Source organism: Beta vulgaris, chromosome 8 (genome assembly GCF_026745355.1).
Source record: "Beta vulgaris subsp. vulgaris cultivar EL10 chromosome 8, EL10.2, whole genome shotgun sequence".
NCBI classification, from domain to species: Eukaryota; Viridiplantae; Streptophyta; class Magnoliopsida; order Caryophyllales; family Amaranthaceae; genus Beta; species Beta vulgaris.
The window spans coordinates 26,257,934-26,279,855 of NC_079209.1; the positions used below are offsets into that span (position 1 = coordinate 26,257,934).

General features: G+C 35.7%; 2 protein-coding genes across 2 annotated transcripts; one reads left to right on the forward strand and one right to left on the reverse strand.

Moving 5' to 3' along the window:
- The first annotated feature begins 889 nt into the window (after positions 1-889).
- Positions 890-2,414, forward strand: LOC104885382 (uncharacterized). The gene is made up of 2 exons (XM_057391491.1): positions 890-1,625; positions 1,855-2,414. The coding sequence occupies exons 1-2, from the start codon at positions 890-892 to the stop codon at positions 2,412-2,414; spliced, it is 1,296 nt and encodes a 431-aa protein (XP_057247474.1).
- A 1,661-nt stretch (positions 2,415-4,075) lies between these two features.
- Positions 4,076-15,600, reverse strand: LOC125492843 (uncharacterized). Its single transcript, XM_057391492.1, has 5 exons — positions 15,445-15,600; positions 5,566-6,020; positions 5,000-5,454; positions 4,539-4,829; positions 4,076-4,443 (listed from the first exon to the last, which is right to left on the reverse strand). The coding sequence occupies exons 1-5, from the start codon at positions 15,598-15,600 to the stop codon at positions 4,076-4,078; spliced, it is 1,725 nt and encodes a 574-aa protein (XP_057247475.1).
- Between the last annotated feature and the right edge of the window lie 6,322 nt (positions 15,601-21,922).

The window sequence follows — 21,922 nt, forward strand, 5'->3', positions numbered from 1 at the left end:
TCTTAGGTGATTACTCAATGTAATGGTGGCAGCTCATTATTGGCAGTCATTCCCGCTTTTGTGGATGTTGCGGTTGAAAAGGAATGACTGGATTCTTGGTGGTTGTTTTCTACAGGTTTTGGGGACGATTTGAGGTGTTAATTTGTGATAATTGGGAGGTTATCAGTTCTGCAACTTCGGGCTATTTCTAGGTACTGGTTTTTATAGATTTTTGTAGCTTTTGCACTATTTTAGTGGTGTTATAGGACTGCAAGAACTGCTATATTTACTGAGGTTTTAACGATGATTTATGACTTATTTTGGGTTTGCTTGTGTGTCGTTTCTACATTTAGTTGCTGCTGTCTTTTCTGGGTTTTGTTTCTACAAGCTTAGACTTTAGGCAGGTCATGGCGGACCATGAATCGAACTTTAGAAGTTACTGCGTGATTTGATACTTTTGCTATCTCCTAGTTGTCTTACTTTTCTTATTTTGTTTTCATTTTATTGTTTCATAATCAGAAATTCTATTACTCTTGTTGCACCTACCGGTTTTATCTTTGCCATCTAGTTTGAGTTTTTTGTGTGCTTGCTTGAAGTTGGTAATTGAGATTGTGTATTTAAAATTCGAAACTATAATAAAAAAAAGAAATACTTAATTTCATCTGCTTTCCATATTTTAGCTGAAGCAAATTTCTCATTTTTTTCTACGACATGATTTTGGTACTTTCCCATTACTCTATTTTTTGTTGCTTTTTTGTTTGCTGTAATTGATTGTCCTAATTTCACACTTGAACTACTATATATATTACTGTTATTTCTAATTATTAAATATAATATATTGCTTATCTTGTAGTAAGAAATCTTCTCAATCATGGATGATTCAGATGTCTAAAAGAAAAGATTACGGTGGATGGAATTTGAAAATAGATTTGCTGATTTATATGTAAAAGGAGTTAATGAGTTTCTTGACTATGCTTCTAATAATTTGGCCTTAAGTAGTGACATAGGAGAAGAGGATAAAAAGGTACCTTCCCCTTGTAATTGGTGCAACAATAGTCGACATAAAACAAGGGAAGAAATCTATAATGATTTGCTACTTAATGGCATTGTTCGAAGTTATGTTCGTTGGATTTATCATGGAGAATATAAACCCCTACTTAAAAGAAGTAGAAATGATTTAGGTGAAGGTAGTAGTGATGATATATTTAGGATGATCCATGAAAGATTTAGTATTGGAGTCTCGAATAATGATGTAGATGATGATCTTGATGAAGAGCAACAATCAACTGAGGCCAGTCTTCCTAAGTACACAAAGGGTACGAAAGAGGCAAGGATCTTTGAAAATTTGATGAGAGATGCTCACAAAACCTTATACCCTGGTTGTGACGAGTTCTCCAAATTGTCATTCATCTTGAAGTTATTTCAAATCAAATGCATGGACGACATGACTAATAAAGCTTTTACTAGTATGCTTCAAATGTTCAAGAGTGCTTTACCCAAAGGTGCTGATGTGCCATCGAATTATTATGAAGCACGAAAGATGATAACTGATCTCGGCTTCCACTATGAGAAAATAGAAGCATGTGAACATGACTGCATGCTATTTTGGAAGGAGAACGTTGATTTAGAAAAATGTTCCATTTGTGGTACAAATCGCAATAGATCTTGTCCGAAAGTCTTACGCTTTTCCCACTAAACACAGCAAAGGTTGCAAAGGTTGTTCTTCATCCAAAACATCGAATGAATGAGATTTTTTGATAAACGTGAAGATGATGGAGTCCTAAAGCACCCGACCGACAGTGAGGCATGGAAGCATTTTGATAAAAAAACATATTACATTTGCTTCGGACTCTCGTAATGTAAGGTTGGGTTTAGCTAGTGATGGGTTCAATCCATTTGGTGGGCTTAGAAGTGACTATAGTATATGGCCTGTATTTCTTGTTGTGTATAACTTGCCTCCATGGATGTGTATGAAACAGTCGTACAATATACTATCTTTGTTGATTCCCGAAAAAAGTGGGCCAGACAATAACATTGATGTGTACTTGCAACCATCAATTGAGGAGCTAAAGGAGTTGTGGGAAATGGGAGCTATGACTTATGATGCTTCTCAGAATTCATATTTTCATATGCTTGTTGCATTATTGTGGACTATTAACGATTTTCCAGCATATGCTAACTTGTCAGGATGGTCTACCAAGGTTTATAAGGCATGTCCTCGTTGTATGAATGAAGCTAGCTCCATTAGATTACCAAATCAAGGATCATATTGTTATATGGATACTCGTCGTTTTCTTCCAACAGACCATAAATGGAGATTTAGTGAATCTCTTAATGGGAGAATAGAAACAAGGGGTCCTCCTAAAAAGACATCTGGAACTGATATTTTAACTCAAGTTAGGGACCTCGAAGACATGAAATTTGGAAAAAAATGAAATTTCTCAAGAAAGAGATGATAACTGGAAGAAGAAAAGTATATTTTTTCAATTGCCTTATTGGAGTACCCTTTTGCTTCGTCACAATCTTGGTGTCATGCATATTGAAAAGAATTTCCTAGACAACATTCTTGGCACATTACTAGATATTGAGGGGAAATCAAAAGATACTTTAAAGGCTAGACACGATATGAAACGTGTGAAAATTATGAAGCATTTATCTCCGAAATTGAAAGATGGAAAGTGGCATATTCCTCCTGCATCTTACATTTTGTCTAAGGCTGAAAAGGAAAAAGTTTGTAAGGTCTTAAAGGCTATGAAGGTTCCAGATGGGTATTCTTCCAGCATTTCAAAGTGCATAAATCTTGAAAAGCGAAAAATATGGGGTCTTAAAACCCATGATTGTCATGTGCTAATGGAACAACTATTGCCGCTTGTAATTCGGGAAGTGTCACAACCGAAAGTGTATGATGTTATAGTGAAGTTAAGTTCCTTTTTTAAGGACCTTTGTTCCAGGACACTAAATTCAAAAGACTTAGATGATCTTGAAAGTGAAATTGTTATCACTCTATGTGAGATGGAAAGGATTTTCCTTCCCTCTTTTTTTACTGTCATGGTCCACTTGTGTGTTCACTTGGTTGAGGAAACAAAAATTGATGGACCAGTTCAATATCGTTGGATGTATCCAATTGAAAGGTAATATTTACATAATATTTTTTTAATTCACTTGACTTTCCACGTAATTAAACATTTTTTCTTAAACAACATTATTATTTTTTAGGCTTATGCGCAAATTTAAGTGCTATGTTCGAAACAAAAGTAGGCCAGAAGGTTCTATTGCTGAAGGCTACATCATTGAGGAATGTATGCTTTTTTGTTCAAAGTATCTACATGACATAGAAACAAGATTTACTCAACTTGAAAGGAACGCTAACAAAGATAGTGACGATTATCAAGGTTTATCAATATTTGCACCATGTGGTACTCCTTTGGGGAAGGCCAAATGTAGATCTCTTTCAGAAGAAGAGTTGACTCAAGTCCAAGAATATGTAATCAAAAACTGTGAAAAGGCTCAAGGATACTTAATGTATGATTTTTTATATATATTTTTAAATATCTTCAAAAAGATAAATCCTTTATTATGTATGACGAATGTTTTTTTTCCCGTAGGGAATATGAACAAGGGTCGTTTGACAGAAAATTTGATAGAATGTTCCGTGAACGGGTATGTCAAAAGTTTAGTTTGTTAGTTTTTACCTTTGGATGATACTAGGTTGATGTTTTTTTTCTTCATTTTTTTAAAGGTCATGGATTTACCTCAGGAAGGTGATGATCAAGTGGTAAAAGATTTACGAACATTGACTTTAGGTCCTTTAAAAGGTGTTCAATATTTCAATGGATGCCTTGGAAATGGTTTTAGATTTCATACAAAGGATACTGAAAGAAAGAGGGTTAACCAAAATAGTGGTGTTATGGTGAAAAATATTGTTAGGGCTAGGGAAGATGACTATTTTGGAATCCTTATTGAAATACTCGAGGTACAATATTTGGATGGAAAACGTGTGATTTTGTTTCGTTGCGATTGGTGGGATGTTCACAAGGTTGGTAGAGGAATCAAGGTTGACAAACATAGCTATGTTAGTGTCAATAGTCAACATTTGTTACCTACTCATTTCAGCAAGCGCCATTTTATAAGGAGGCTTAGAAATAGGTCCAGTTCCAGGCATCAAGTCAACACTGAACTCAACATCACGTCTCGGAGGCATGCCAGGAATATCATCAAGAGAAACATGTACAAACTCATTAGCAATACGAACATCTTCAACACGTGGCTCTTCCTTACTAGTGTCGTGAACATGGCACAAGTACATAGGACAACCCTTCCTCAAATAGGATTTTAGAGTCAAAGCAGAAATGATTTTCAAAGAAGACCCTCTATAAAACTCATGGACTCCACTAGGACCAACTACATACACCTTTTGCTTCTCACAATATATCTTGGCTTTATGCTTACTAAGCCAATCCATCCCTAAAATTACATCAAAATCATGCAAAGGGAAAGCTATCAAATCAGCTACTAGGGTGGTACTACACACATAATAGACATCTGATACAAGTTATTACAAGTTATAATCACACCAGAAGGAATATAGATGTCTACATCACAAGTCCTAGAGTTCTCTAACCCTAACTTTTTCACAAGAAGTTCAGACACAAAAGAATGAGAAGCACTCGAATCAAATAGCACATAAACACACATCGAATGAATAGAAAAAGTACCAGTGACCATGTTGCCCTTGGTGTTTGCCTCAGTTCGGTTCATCACATGAACTTGCCCAGTGTTCCTCCTCACATCACCTTTGTGTCCTTGAGTAGCATTTGCAGTCCCTCCATTGTGATTAGGTGCAGCATTCCCTGGTGTTGAAAGAGCAGGACGACTGTTATTACCATTCTGGGGTCTCTTATTTGCTTATGCCCCATTCCTCGAACTCATCTCAGGCCTGAAGTTCTTCGATCTAGGATTACTAAAACATTCATAAGCACGATGCCCTTCCTCCCACAGTGATTACACTCCACCAAATTACCATCACAATCCTTGCTAGGGTGGTTCTCAGTACAACGTTTGCAATAGAAAATCCAATCAGTCCTCTGAATCTTACCTTGGGGCTGGTTACGGGAAGGAGTGGAGTTCTGATTTTCCTTAGAATACTGCTGACTAGAATAGATACCACCAGAATCACGGTTCCTAAAGTTTCGATTTTTATTGAAACCTCCTCTACCTTTGTTGTAACCAGTGGAACCAGATGTATCACCCTTTTCTGCCGCCTGAGTAGATCCTGCTGGAGTGGATTTCAACTTCTTTGCAGCTAGTCTCTTTTCCTCAATCCTCTCAACATTACAAGCACGAGTGTACACCTCCTTCACTATAGTATACTCACCAGCTCCCATCCTAGAATGAAGATCAGGGTCCAACTTCTCCTCGAATTTCACCGCTCTCTCCTGCTCACAGGAACTACCCCTTAGAGAAACGAGCCAAGTCCTGAAATTTCACATAGAACTCATGAACTGACATATCTCCCTGCACGAGATCATTAAACTCCGTCCTCTTCCTCTTTCTCATATGGGCTGGAAAGAACTCATCACGAATCGCCTTCTTGAACTCAGTCCAACCAAACTCTCTTTCTCTTCCATGAGCTCTCCTCCTTCCTCATCCACAGTCACCTTAGTAGTCAGATCAAACTTGTTATGAGTCCACCAAATATCAGCATCCTCAACCAGATAGTAGGCAGCAGCATCAACCCTCATCTCATTAGGGACTTGGAGAGTGGCAAAAATTTTGTCAACTTCTCTAATCCAGTTCTCCATCTTGGTAGGGTCACCCTTCCCATCAAAAGAAGAAGGTTTCTTTTGATCAATTGCCTTATAAATCACAACAGTTTTTAAACTAACATTGCCAACAACATAAGTAACTTGAGTATTAAGAGCAGTAGCTTGAGCCTCGGCAAGTTTCTCCATAGCATCAGTTAATCCTCGAGTGGATTGAGCTATCTCACGCATCATACGATTCAAGCTTGAGTTTCTGGCACGCGCGTGTCTACGCATCATCTTAAAAGCACAATAGAAACAAAGATAAACCAAAAATGATTCACCCTTACCAAATAATTCTTAACAAAAGGAAGTAAAGAAAAGAAAATACATAAATCTAGCAAGAACATGAAAAGAGAAGTATATATCATCAGCTCATAATAATATAATTCCTTTATCTTCCCACATCAATTCCTCACAACGTCTTTTCAATTTTAATAAGTTTATTTACCTATTCTTGTTTAAAGTCGTGTTAAGGAAATCTTAGTAACCTAAAGCTCTGATACCAACTTTAACAACCCCGAATTTCCAATACTTCTAAAATCAACTTAATATAAATAAACTTGGAAATCCAATGGTGCTACGCCGCGATAATTATTAATAATAACCGCAAGGCTATGTTCTAACTAAAACAATAACCAATTAGTTTTAACTAATTATTACAGACCAACTAAATGAAATGTGAAATAATTATTACAAACCAGAACATAAATCTTATAGTCAAATAAATAAGAGCGGAAGTCTTTTTAGTCTTATTATATAAAAAGAATCAACACACTCTTTAACCCAACTGGAGCTAACTATCTTCAAGTCACTGCACATTAAACACTATAATATCAGCCAAGGCTGAGCAAGATTTAATACGTAATAAAACAAAACCATTCAATGTGCAGGTAGATATATAGGAATATCTTACAAATTCATTTAAAAATTGTACATATTATATATAAAATATATAACTTTCTAAAACCTCAAATCCAATCTTTCTTTCTTTCAGAACTATTATGTAAAACTTTCAAATATAACCTTTCGTAATCTGTGAGTCAGAAGTATTAAAAATCCAATGAGCTAGCTAGGCTCACTAGACAAGGTAAACACCAAAGGCCCTAGTATGCATACCCCTAACTTGATAACGTACCAAGAAGGAAGACAAATGGCAAGAGGATTGATCAACATACTCCCAAATACTATAATATATTATTGAGACACTGTTAACTCAACATACTTCCAAACTCAGAGAATACCGCTTACCGACAACCCCACAATAAAACTCTATAAACCCTCGTAAGGGTGAGGAACTTCCTCATTTCAAAAACCCAACTTGGTATCATAGAGGAACTTCCTCCTTCCAATATGAATCTCATAAACATATCTCAACTCTTTCAAAAAAAAAATATCAAGTACAATATAAATCTCAAAGTATAAACTTCATAAAACAATCTCGTTGTAAAAATAAATTTCTAAGCAATGTAAAAAAAAAAAATCTGCACTCATCTGTACAAGCACAGTAAGAAATCTTACCTTATCAGCAATCAAAGTTAGCAAATCTCAATCTCAAGTCAAAAAGGTTCCTCTACGAACCCGCAATCTACAATATAATAATATAGTATTAGTCACTTGACTATACTTTACTTGACTATATTTCACATGATTCAATTATTAATGGCATAGCTTACTTAAAACTTACGAACCCACACCATGACGTCGTTATTATTTACAACTATACCACATCCATTTCGGCAACAACCGCAACAATATAGAAACTATGATCTTAACAAAAATTAGAATACTACGACGACAATTTGACAACCACTAACAACTACAACACATATAGCAACCACGTGGGAAATTAAGATACTTCTAACAATCATTAATTAAGGTATTTGCTCATGATGTGCGCTCTTTAATATTCTGCTTATTGCCTTCACCCTTTTTTTTAAAACACTCGCAAGCTGCATATATATATATATATATATATGTGTATATATATATATATATATATATATATGTATATATATATATATATATATATATATGTATATGTATATATATATATATATATGTATATGTATATGTATATATATATATGTATATGTATATATATACAATATTTTATAATGCCATTTCACAGTATATTGCAAATGAGAATGGAAAAATTGATGATAGGATTAATCCTTATTTTATGCTACTAAGGACATTTATGGTCGGCTCTTATGTAGCCTCATAGTGTTGGACTAATACTTAAAACTAGTCAACTATCATCGATCCAACTTAATAATAATTGCACAAGCCAAAGTCGAAAATATGATACTTAGATACAATTAATCAAGCATGAATCAATTATATAAATTTGGTATAACATAGATTTTCCCCAATTTAATTTACTCAAGAACCCTAATTTGACAAATCTCTAAATTCAAAATCAAACCAAGTTAAAAATTTAAAACATAAGGTTAGAACTTACTTGGTTAGGGGAACTAACAGGGTGAGATTACTCTAAAAAAGATCCCAATGATCTTGGCCTCTTGATCCGATTTTCGACCCGAAAATCGTACGTCCAAATTAAATAACCCAAAATTTTCCTCTTCGAAAGACCCACAAAACCGAGAGATATTGATGAATGACGAACAAGAGTTGAAGTTTGATGATGATTGATAATGAAAGTATTAGCTTTGATGGAGAATTTTGCAGTTTTAATGGCGACGGAAGCAAAAGTTGACCAAGGAAGAAGGTAATGGTCGTGGTTTTGGAAATTAGGAAGCAGTAAACACACGCCTTTTCTTTTCTTTTCTTTTCTTTTTCTACTTTCTCTCTCCTTATAATACCAATATTATCGGTATTGGGTTCTAACTTAACCTAGTAATTTTAGGAGTTTATTTTTGACACTTATACAGTAAAGTCAAAACTAGTAAAAAAATATTCTTAATAAAAGAAATCTGAAATTATTTCCTAAAATAAATTAATGCAGATAATTACTAAACGGGTATAAAGATGCGGGGTGTTACAGAAGTAAATATGAATAAATTCGAAGTCCATTATGCTCGAATGAATGTTCATGAAATTAAGAGGGAAACTGATGACAGTTGGTTCCATGTTGGCAAACTCCCATATAAATACTAGGGTGCTCCAATCTTCACTATAATGTTGAATGTAATAGGATACCCAAAAATGATTGATAAGATGGTTGTTAGTAGAGTAAGAGTAATGAGTACCAAACATCTCTCTTTTGCTACAAGATGTCAATTGGTGAATAGTACGCTAACGAGTATACCGGTTTATTGGGGACAACTTTTCATAATTCCTCATAGTGTTTTGAAAGAAGGTTATAACATTTACAGGTGTAATCTTTGGAGTGGCACCCATAATGACACTAAACCTAGCGATATAAACTGGGAATCCTTTGTAAGTCATCTAGTGGCCTTGGTTTCAGCGATACATGGTAGTGGAATCTAATTGTTGTAAGTAAGCTAACATGGTCTATTGCTCAGGATAAAAAAAAAAAGACAAGTTTTGTGGTTGAAGTGGGTAAGTGAAATGTATGTTAAAGATACTTCTTGGAGTACTTATGTGGCGCCTGCCAATTCCAGCTGGGCATGGAAGTATATTTGTGGATGAGGGAAAATACTTTTATTATGAAGAAACAATATTATGCTCTAATCATAGAAGATGGTCAAAACCAAAGGAGTAAGAGTGCGGGGAATAGATTCTCTCAACCAAAGCATAGAATGATTATATGCTTAGCAACACAAAACTGGTTGAAAACAAAAGCAACGACGAAGTAGATGAATGTTTTTGCAGATGAAATTTATGTGATATGTGGTCAACGCTCTGAAACAACTGACAATTTGTTCTTCAACTACACCTAGAACGTTCAATGTTCGAGGAAGGTCATGGAATAGTGGGTCACTAGGAAAAAAAAACGGAAGGGCTGCGCTGGAAGGGCTGCGTATTCTTCAAAACGCAGCCCTTCTTTATTGTAGGGCTGCGGTGGTATATAAAACGTAGCGCTTCTTTTTCGTAGGGATGTGTTTTTTGGGAAAAGCGCAGCCCTTCAGATAGAAGGGCTGTGTTTGACAAAAAAATGCAGCCCTTCTTACAGTTAGAAGGGCTGCATTTTTTAGACAAGCGCAACCCTTTTTTTTGAAGGGTTGTGCTTGTCCAAAAAATGCAGCCCTTCTGTTATGAAGGGCTGCGTATTTTGGGACAAACGCATCCGTTCCTTGCAGTTTTTTTTTATTCTAAATTGCGCGCATGTACAATACTACCCAAGCACAATTATTCCTTTCCCTCACTTAGAAAAATTTTACGCACCATATTACGAGAAAATCCCTAATTCGAGTGCACCACCACCTGCTCCACCACCACCTGCTCCACCAGCACCTTGCGCACCACATTGAACCACCACTGCCACCACCACTGCTGCCCACCACTGCTGCCGAATTTGCGCACCACTGCTGCCCACCACGTGCAGCCGCGACCTCCACTATCACCACTACCCTTCTCTTCTCTTCTCTTCTCCACCATTTGAGTGGTTTAGGGTGTGGAGCTCCTCCACCACTACGCAACGCCACCACCCACAAGCGGCAACAAGATTAAGTGTGAATTAATCTTGTTTTTAAGTTACTTTTGTTTTTCTTAATTGAATTAAATGATTAATGTGCAATGTGGGCTTTGTTAGTTGTAGGAATAAGAGGCTAAGGAAGGCAAATAAAGTTCCAACTATCTCTTCTCTCTTCGTTGCTCGTCGTTGGTGTTAAGAGGTAGCTAGCTTAATTTTGTTGTCTTTTTTTTTTTATTTAATTTGTTGTGAGACAAAGTTGTCATGTGCTTCAAATTGATTAAGTTATGATAATATATTGATGTATATATGTATTTTTTTTATAATGTATGTATATTTCTTGATATGAGATTGTATGAAAACGCAATGTAATTTAGTTATGCAATCTATAAGTTGTTTGAATCATCATCATATGCCTAGATACCCGTTCAAGACTTACACATTAGGAGTAAGTCTTGAATAGTCCCCAATTTGGGACTGTTCTTGGACGTTTGATCTCACTTAGGTGGTGAATGTGTGTCTTCTTTTCAATTCTGAGGAAATTCTTGGCTTATCGTTTCTCTACATCGTTCTCTTGGTACATATGTAGATAAGCAATTGTCTACATTGTGTACATGGAGAACTGTAGGGAAATGCTGCCAGATTTTCCTTAGAATTGAAAAGTTGGCATATATTCACTAGTGAGATTAGACGTCCAAGGATGGGTTAGGTTGGAATGATAAGGACCTTTGGCTGAGATTAGTGAGATTAAAAGTCGGCTCTGGTTCTTCCTCCTCCTTTTTTTCCTTTCATTCTTCTCTCTTTTTCCGCCATAAAAGCTTCTCTCTTTTCTTCTGCAATCGGTCAACCAGCACCTCCTCTCCTCTTCCTCTTCCTCTTCCTTTCCTCCACAACCTCCATAAACTAACACCAAATTTCAAAACCTCTACGACCCAGATCTGTTCGAGTTTGGTGCTTGCAGTGGTGATTGTTTCGAATTTGGTGGTGGTGCTTTAGTGGTTTCGATTTCGCAAAAGTCAGTTTCTATCTACTTATTTTCCCCCTTTTTTCTCTGGTAATCACCTCTGGGTTACTTATTGTTAGCTGATTTGTTAATGATTTGCGTATTCTAGTTTCGTAGGTTTCCGATTTTCTGGAATTTTTTGCATATTTTTTTTACGGAATCTCGTTGATTTTTGGATGTTATAGTGAATTTTTGTCTCTTTGATTGATTGTTGCATTGATCAAATGTATAGAAATTTTTTTGATTGCATTTTTCTGTTAATATTCATTTTTCATCTTACATCAAATTTTGATTGATAGAAGATGGTGATTATATGTCGTAATAATTTTTTTAATGGTTATTTTGATAGGGGTGTGGTGATTCTAACCAGCTATGTAGTGTGGAAGGAGTGTCGCTGGCGCTGGTTGGTGTTGTAGTGGCAGAAGAGGGATGTGTGGTGTTCCCGTCGTAGTGGGTGGTCGATAGGTGGAGCAATGGGGGTTGTTGTGGTTAATTTATCTATATAAGAAGAAGTTGAAGATCAAGTTTTCAACTCATTTTGATTTGGATTAACTCCTGAATTATATTATTGATTTTGTGATTCAAAAACTCAACCATTCTTCCCTATTTATTTAGAGTTGTGGCTCACTAAGAAAATGGATTTTTCAGAAATTTTAAATTATGAAACCATTTGAGTCTACGAAATTAAAGAAATCAGATGCTCAAAACTAGAGGTTTTAACTCAATTCCAATGGATACATACTGATTGTGAGAGTGGGAGTGTTTTTTTTATAAGGATAAAAACTTAGGAAGACCCTTCAGTCAGGGGTCCAACTTAAAACATCCTTCCGGATGAAAAGGGATAAATCAATATCATAAGTAGGATAATTATAGATGAGATCCGAGATAGAGTGTTCACGATGTGCCATTAAGTTCGATGTCTTGTTTGCTTCCCGAAAACAATGTTGAACCTGAAAAATGTCAAATTAAAGCAATTAGCATTGACATCCAAATGATATTATTAATTTCCGAGGGGACTTTCTAGATATTCCTAACATTATAAATAACAGCGAGATTATCGCCTTCAATCTCTAGCTTAGACATATTAAGCGACAAACACTAGTAGAAAAGTGATAATTTGCGTCGCACCTATGAAGATTTGACGCAAATGCTCAGAAAAAGGGGATTTGCATCGGATGTCACTGAACATGCGATGAAAATCGGCATAGCATAATGAATGATAGGATAAGTTGCGTGACATGGAGGTGAGAACGCGACGTAAATGATGATTGGATCCTAGCCCTTATCTGTGTTATCTACGTCGAAGGTCTTTAAGATGCAATGCAAAAACGTTTTTGACCATTCCACGCAGGTGCTCGATGCCCATGTTAGTGCACAAACGAACTATCTGCATCAAACGTTCTTTCAATGCGACGCAAATGAGCACAAATGAACCATTTGCACCGAATATAAGTGTGCATCCGATGCAGATGTGCTATGCCCAACCTCTTTATTATTTTCGAGCAGCACAAAATAAAACCCTAAACATTAGTTACCTCAAACTCGCACTCTCTCTCTCTATCTCCAGCGATTCCCTCACTCAAACTCGCACCCTCGCCGACAGCATTCCCTTGCTCTTGCCGGCGACCAAACCTTCTCCGCCGAATCCCTCACCCTCGTCGGGATTCTCAATCGTTGAACCGCTGAATCTATCTCTTGGTTTTAATTCGCTGCTGACAGGCTAAAGTCGCATCACCTAATAAAAAATAACCTAAGGTCCACTAATTAGTAGTCAGGGTCGAATCCATAGGGAGATAGTTACACTATTGTATTTGAATTCTAATGTTATACTAACTAAATCAGATGAAGATAATTGTGTTACTAAAATAAGAAAATAACAAAATTAAACACGAAGGTAAGAATCAATTAATAAAGAACTAAGATTATGGATCACTATGCATACAATTCGGGAAAATCAGAGACGAATAGCAACTACCTAATAAGTCAATTTATGTAGGGCGCATGTAATTTCTCTCGAACATTATTACCTCCCTCAAAAATCACATAGTCGCTCTCGCATAGTTAAGGATCACTCTACCTAATGATTGAAAGCATATACAATATCTCTCCTCTCGAAGAAAATTCAGTATTGCGATATTAGAAATACAAATTACGCCTATTACGCCTAATTTATAAATCTAGCATGAACGATTCAACCACAAGAAACAATTGAAATATAAGGCAATTAGACTAATCTATCAATCACTCATTGCATACATAGATCCCCACAATCCTAGAAATTGAACTACTCACTCATATTTATGAAAACAATAACAAAATCAAGATAAAAACTCATACTTTGAAACATTGCAAATAACTAAGAAAATAATCTAATCAACAATAGAAAAAGCAATAACGAAAGATTACCAAACTGAAGAATTGCATTGAACTTGTGAATAATCTAAAAGTTTGATCTTGAATCCAAAGCGAAAAGCAATAAACTAGGTTTCTTGAATTACTCTATAGAGCAAACTATGAAAAATAATGGCTAAAAACAAAGATGAATAAAAGATACTTTGATTTGGCTATTTATACTAGCCCTAAAACAATTAGGAAAATTTATATAAAAAATAGCACGAAAATCATTAAATGCGTGTGTTGGGTTAACCGCCCGATCGGGCCAAGCATTCCAGATGAAATTGGGCTCAATAAACGAGAGACAACCGAAAAATCACCAACAACCGATACAATTGGGTCGACCCGCTTGACGTCATTGAGCCGCCTATTAGCCTCAGCAGTGCACACATCAGCATCTCATGGGAGCGCGATGCACTCGGGCCAAAGTACCCGATCGGTCCCCAAACCAATTGATTGTTGTCCCTCGTGGGTGTCCGATCGGTTAGGCTGGCCGATCGGGGTAGGCTGCCCGATGGGACCGGGCGTGGCCACTTGTCTTCGTTCTTGGCTTCAAGTGCGAAGTCTTCAACTTTTCTTTTGCTCAAGGGTCCCGGAAAGTGTTCTCGGGACCTTGAGACTCAGCATCAAACCTCTCCAATCCAGTGTAGCGGTCATATAACGATTGAAAATAGGGAATAATTCTCCAAAACCTGCAACTCGACACAAAATAAAAAATCACAACTAGAAGGAGAAAGTTAGTACAAAATGGCTCCTAAGAGCACCATTGACATCCTTTTTATCATATAAGTAGGGGGAAAACTCTATATAAAACAATGAGAGTGTGAGTTTGTGAAGTTTTTGTTGTAGTATAGTAGCTGATGTGAGAGTGTGAGTAGTAGAATTTTAGCGATGTGATATAGCTTATAGGAGAGAATATTGTTTATTTGTGAGTTAATACATTTTGCGGATCCTTGCTGAGCACGCCGAAAGGGTTGTATGAGAGATGTTGAATTGGTTGAGGTTTGAGATTGTAGGCTATAGGAAGTGTGTGAAAAGACTATGAACGTTTCAGTGACGACCAACTCTTTTTGGATGTTGATTTTGGTGGTGCATAATTGGTTTAGAGAGCTTATTTTACATTTATATTAGGCTTATAAGTTTATAATTAGAGCTTGATTTTTTTTAGTTTTCTTAATCGTAGAGGAACATCTATAGTTGAACTTGATGAGTGACCCAACTTTTTAGACATTTTTTTTGGTTCCAAGCTAAATCTTGGCTAATTTGATATAACACATTGTTGGAGATGGCGATACTTTAACACTTTCATTGAGGGAGCTTGGTGGCAGAAAGAGATGAGTAATTTACTTGAGCACCCAGTGAAAGGCCCTTATTGGAATACTTTCTAAAAACTCTCACTATATTTATGTTGTCCATGATTACTCTCTTTTGAAGTGATTGCCTGGATATCTTTGTGATCATATATATTTAGTTCAATCTTGCAACTTGAAATTTGTTGTCACTAATATGATTTTATTTGCCTTTGTAGCAGAACCACTTGTGCTCTCAAGTGATGTCATGATTATAACACTACTTTTCTTCGAGTTTAGTAGCCATTAATAATGTAATTCTATTGTCCACTGCTGTTTTAGTTAGTTCATATTTTTCTATTCTACTGCTCTCTGTCAATGCTCTCTGCTATTGACATCCCGTGCATCCAACATGCTTACTTTTATAGCATTTGTAGTGTTGTAAAAGAGATGTTGCTCAAGCGGTACTTCAGTAATGTCTTCCTTGCACGCGTGCTTTAACGATGCACAGACAAAACCTATATCAGGAACATCAGGGTAATTCTCTAGTACCATAATAAGATTTAGTTCAGGCATATCTAAAAGCGAGTGCTTCAGCTATAACATTTTCATTTCTTTATCCTCTTTTTTATTGTCATCTTTTGATATGGTATTTTCAGATGGTGCTCGACGTGAGAGGGAAAGTTCTTTTGTTGGTATTTGTGTGAGAGTACTGATCTTTTTACTCCTTTGGTTTTAATCAGTGGATGGATGATAAAGATGGTACTCATGTCATGCATATTCTAGAATCAATTAACAGGTACTCTCTTACCCTTCTTTTTTGATAATGTTAGTACGAAAAATCGGGGATGACTTGGATATATAGCTTGGTTGTTAAAGCCAAAAGTAGCTTTAAATTAAAGCTGGAGCAATATCTTTGAAGTGTTGGGATATATAGCTTGGTTGCCTGTTGGGATATGTGATTAAGCATCACTTATCTAATGAAGTGCTATCTTTGTTATTATATATTGAAATAATTTCAGTAGTGAAAAATTAATTTTGTTGTGATCTCTTTGCAGTTCCTAGCATGACTATTAGTTGTAGCTTGTGAAACTGGATTTCTTTGCCAAATCAAACTGCATTGTCGATAAGCGCTACTCTTACAATTCCTTTGGAAAGATCAGTAAGTTGATGGATGGTTCATTGATCAGAATGTCTCCAACTAGGAAAGCGAAGGTTAGAGGTAGTTCTTAGAACTTTGAATGCTCATTGTTGGTGATGGTTGTCTTTATGTGAAGCCTTAGGATGTACATATATGTTTTTTAAGAGGCTTTTATTGTATTGTTTAGTGTTAATTTCTTCTGGTTTGCAATGCTTACCCCTAGCTCTGTTATCTTAATTGCTTATTTGTTATGATGATTGATGTGTTTAATTTTTGAGTCTTATTTTCGTTTCATGTTATATGGAAGTGCTGTTTATGCTTCTACTACTTGTGAGTAAAGTATCCTTATTGCGGAAATAAATATGTGTAAGCTAATGCTCTTTGTCGATTATGCGATTTTCGTATATGGTTTTAAGCTACATCCATCAGGAGATACCTGTCACTGAGTTGATGCCAATAATTTGGTTCAATTTGTTTTCCTAGTTCATGATATAGAATGATTTCTACAGTTGGATGCCTTGGAGCTTGTCTTTGTCAACTATGTTTTGGTGTTTTTGTTACTTGACATTCGAAGAGTATAACATGGAGGCTTAGATTTCTCAGTTACCACTTCCCAGTACACTCAGTCTATTGTGAGGTTATGTTGGACCTCCTCGTTCATTTCCTCCTATTTTGATGCTAAACTTAACAAGAAATTATTGTGCTTTAATTATTTGTTTAAATTATTCATGAGGTGACTTGTACCATTATGTAACTATAGAATAACGTACAAACGCGCAAATTTATCTTAACTCGCTTCAATAGTTAATTTGCAGAGAGCTATTTTGTATGCATTTGTGTTGATCTTCGGACTGTACTCATTATTGGATTATTGAGGGATTAATACACCAGTAATACTATTATTGGTAGTGTAATATTATTTTTCTTATTATAAAAATGCTCATTTGCGTCGCATGTTACCTAACATGTGACAGAAATGGCTGTTTTTTACGTATAAAAAAAGCTATTTGCGTCGCATGTTACCAAACATGGGACGCAAATAGATTTTTTTTATACGAATAAAATTGCTCATTTGCCTCGTATGAAAGGTAACATGGGACGCAAATGGCTTTTTTTTTACGTATAAAAAAGCTATTTGCATCGCATGAAACCTTACATGTTATGCAAATGGCATTTTTTTATGTATAAAAAAAAGGCCATTTGTGTTGCATGTAACCTTACATGTGACGCGAATGAGCAATTTTATACGTATAAAAAAGTCATTTGCGTCGCAAGTTAGGTAACATGCGACGCAAATGACTTATATTTTGCGTCGAACACTAAACATACGCAGATCACTTATGTGGTATTTGCGTCGAGACCTGTGCCGTCGGACCAATGTCCGATGCAAATGGTGGTCCTAGGTCCGATACAAATTTTGAATTCTGTACTAGTGATAACCTTTTCATCCTGCAAGCTCAGGCTTGGGGTTGCAAGGAGGACGTTATTGCGGCTTTAAAGCTGCAATAACGTCTTCCTTGCGACCCCAAGCTTCAGCTTGCAGGATGAAAATGTTAGGACCAAGCGTACGGGCTCCAATCATAAGAGCATCACCTGAAGAATCTCGGATCACAAAGATCAGCGCAACATTACCATTATTTAATTTGGAGGCATCAATATTAAGTTTGCAGAAACCAGTAGCAAGGGGGGCCAGGTCGAACCAGGATATGTGCGAGGTTTTGTACTCTTTGTGTTTGCAACTAGATTAGGCTTAGACCTCTCTCTTGCGAATTAAGAGATTTGGGCCACGAGCTAGCAAATTTACTAATAATAAAACTTGCCTTCCCAAAGGAAACCACTTCATCATGAAAAATAAGGTTATTCCTTAAACACCACACAAACCACCAAACAAAGGAAAAATGCGATATTTCTGATTTAGATGACAACGAGAGACGAGCTTCCAAAATAGAACGGAGAGAAGTAAGATCTATATTTGCTAAACAAGAAGGGGGGGATCGGCCAATCAAACAAGGCCTTAAAATGGGAATAAATATCTAAAGTAAAAGGGCAGGCAAACCAAAGATGGCCTATAGATTAACTTGCATTGTTACAGCACACCCATTGCTGCGGCAAAAAAATATGACTTTTCTCAAGACTTAATTTAGATAGGATACCATCATTACAAGCTTTCCAGAGAAAGCTTTTAATTTTCGGAGGAATATTAAGCTTCCAAATCCAATTATACTCAACGTTTTCTAAAGAGGAAGGAAGAATCTGTTGAGCAAGAAGAGCCCCATTCTTAATTGAGTACTCACCATTAGCCGTAAGGCCCCGTTTGAGATCATTTAGTTGGGACCGCAGGGAATATAAATAGAACAAATCAGTAAAACAACATGACGGGCGACCAGGGAAAGAAGCATATGAGAGTCCCATTGATCAGAAGGCAGAATACATCTATTAACCGTTAGATTTTCAATAGGATTAATGATATATTTTAGAGAACACTGGAAAACCTAATTATCCATCCATAAGCTAATACTTTTATCATCACCAATCTTCCAACATAAACATTTTTTAAAAATATCACATAAACTTATGAGGTTACACCATTGCCAAGACATAGATTTGGAAGGTTTAACAGAGAGAATACTATTATTTTTTATGTATGTTTTTGAACTAATTTGAAACAAAAATTATTATAATTTTTAACAATCCTCCACAAGAGCTTCAGTTAGATAGCTTGGTTGTTAGCTTCATCTTTACGGAAACCTAATCCACCCGTCGATTTTGGTTTGTAAATTCGATCCCAACCAATAAGGTTTGGGGATTTATTAATGGTTTCCTTATTCCAAACAAAATTTCTATATGTTCTATCCCGATTCACTAGAATAGATTTAGGCAATAGAAACTTTGCATTTACTAGCCTTAGCATAGAGATTTGATTGGAGAAGAATTGGCCTACTTGCTTGGGAAAGGGCACTGGCTTTTCATTTAGGGAGTTGGCTAGTCGTTTAACATACCACAAAGCTAAAGATTTCTTTAGTCACCTTAGAATGAATAATAGGAAAACCTAAATAGTCCCCTATATCATTAGTTTCCTGCATTTGAATGATAAAGGAACGAAAAATCACTTTTTTCTTCCTCTGTGATATTATAAGTACATTGGAAAGAAGATTTATGATAATTGACTAGTTGACCAGACATCAGTTACTTATCCAGAATTTGACAGATGATTAGACAACTATAATTAGTGGCTTCAGCAAAAATCATTGTGTCATCTGCAAAAGTAAGAAAATGAACTCGCATACCTATGCTTACCAATGGGAACTCCAATTGGTTTAGTAGGGCCTGAAGCAGTTGAAGAAAGTAATCTAGCGAGAAGCTCAATGCACAAAATAAATAAATAAGGAGAAAGAGGGTCACCTTGTCTAATCCCTCGAGAAGAGGATAATTTTTCACCTGGAAGCCCATTTACTAAGATAGAAAAGGATGAAGAAGAAACACATTCCTTGATGCAACTTATCCATTGCGGACAAAAACCAAATTTATCAAGAGCGGAAAAGATATAATTTCATTCTAATCTATCATAAGCTTTCTCCATATCCAATTTAATGGCTATCCAACCATTAGAACCCGTTTCAGTTTTAAAAGTGAAAGATGTCATGGCCAATAAGAATATTATCCTGAATTAACCTATCAGGAATAAAACACCTTGAAGGGCATGGATAATTTGACCCATGACTTCCTTTAATCTATTAATGATGATTTTTGAGATTATTTTATAGATAGTTGAACATAGGCTAATGGGTCGAAATAGGTTGGCGTAGGAAGGATTTTCAATTTTAGGAATGAGGGCCAAAAAGCTTTAATTTCATCTCCAGATACTGTCGACGCTGGAAAACATTATTTTCTTCAGAGATGTTGTTATCCAAAAGAGAAAAATCATAGTCAGGATGAAAATAAACTAACACTACACCAAATCATCACTTGTGCCACGAATTATGCCATGGGAAATCAAAATTCACGGGAAAAATAAACTAACACTACACCAAATCATCACTTGTGCCACGAATAATTGCATATAGCCACGGGAAAAATAAATAGTAAGACAGAATCTAAAGAAGAAGAAAAATTTATGCCATGGGTAAATAATTTCCCATGGCAAATATCAAAGTTATGCAACAGGTTGATATTTTCTCGTGGCAAACTTTAAACTTCAGCCAAGAGTAAGAAATTTTTCGTGGCAAACATACATTTATGCCACGATTTTTGCCACATTACAAATTTTCGTGGCTAAATCTATTTTGGCCACTGGAAAATAGAATATAGTGGCATATAATTTCATGGCAATAAATATACCTTTCATCACAAATTTAGCCATCAGACTTTGTTATTCTATATAAAAGTATATTAAACATAATACATATTAGAAGTAGGGTAGATGTGGTCCATTTTTGTTAAAATACTTTAACATTTTTTAATAGAAATGTTGAGTTTTTTTTCGAAAAAAAGTGTTCAACAACCAATTAGAAACACATAAATCTATCTATAAATAATGCATTTTAAGTAAATAAATTTGTTGTAAATTTATTAGCTTATTTATTCTTCTTTATATTTATTTTCAAATTAAATTATTAAACACACATATTTAAGCATATTTGGTTCAGTATTTGTTTCTTACTTAAACGTAAAATTTAGATCAAATTTTTGTAATTCCCAAAATATTGGCGCTAACCATATGCTTATGGTGGTAGAAGGAATTTTGGCCGAGTTCTAAACCTACTCGTTTGAGGCTGAGTTATTTCTCACACATCTATCTAACTCTATTCTTCTTACCTTCAAAAATCGCCATTAATTCTCACACTATCACACAGATTCCACCACTGTAATTCATGCATGTAATTTGACGATCGACTTCTCCCTCACACCGTCGTTGGTAAGATTGCAATTCAATCGGTTGGCTTTTATGAATTTGTATTCTTTGCAATTCAACCATTGTTGTTTGACTGTCGTTTCTTTGATAATCGAAATCTTCTCAGACATCTGATCCAAAGAGAATAGAAGACGAAGAACCCATCCTTACGGAGTTACGCTTTGCATTCAATTACTCTAGAGTCTACGCGTTTGACCTCATCATTAGTCTAAATGCAATTCACCGGTCCTTCATCTTGTAGAATTGCGCATATCCTTGAAGTTGAACTGGTAATTCGTCATTCCTCTCTTTATTCATGGTGTTTTTGATTATTTTAGGGATTTATGTGGCAATTTTCAAATTTTAGTCGTTTTGTGTTGTATATAAAATATTCGATAATATCCCGATTTTGCGTTCACTATATCTGAATTCTGCCTTAGTTGTGTTTAATTTGTTCTTTAAGCAATTGAATCACTTCTTAAATTATCGAATTGTTATGTAAAATATTCAATATTTCCTGATTAAGCGCAATACTGAGAGTTATTTGATTATTTCCTAGTTTTCTTTTAAAGTTTTCTTTTGGCTTTTTGCTCGCTGGGCTTTTCTGCCGTCTTTGATCACCAAAAAAAAAAAAAGAAAAAAAGTTAACATAACTTCTCAAAACAAAATTCCTCAATTCTACATATTTTGAAGAAGAAAGCATAATTCTTGGAAGAAAAGGATGATAAATTTCATCCAGTTTTCTTAGGTGATTACTCAATGTAATGGTGGCAACTCATTATTGGCAGTCATTCCCGCTTTTGTGGATGTTGCGGTTGAAAAGGAATGACTGGATTCTTGGTGGTTGTTTTCTACAGGTTTTGGGG

Coding starts and splice junctions, on each gene's coding strand:
- LOC104885382 (XM_057391491.1), top strand. CDS start 890: ATGGAATTTGAAAATAGATTTGCTGATTTATATGTAAAAGGAGTTAAT. Junction 1,626..1,854: donor AGAAAAATGTTCCATTTGTG/GTACAAATCGCA, acceptor GGTTGGGTTTAG/CTAGTGATGGGTTCAATCCA.
- LOC125492843 (XM_057391492.1), bottom strand. CDS start 15,600: ATGCCTGAACTAAATCTTATTATGGTACTAGAGAATTACCCTGATGTT. Junction 5,455..5,565: donor GTTGGACTGAGTTCAAGAAG/GCGATTCGTGAT, acceptor GTGAAATTTCAG/GACTTGGCTCGTTTCTCTAA. Junction 4,444..4,538: donor TTCTGGTGTGATTATAACTT/GTAATAACTTGT, acceptor ATGTAATTTTAG/GGATGGATTGGCTTAGTAAG.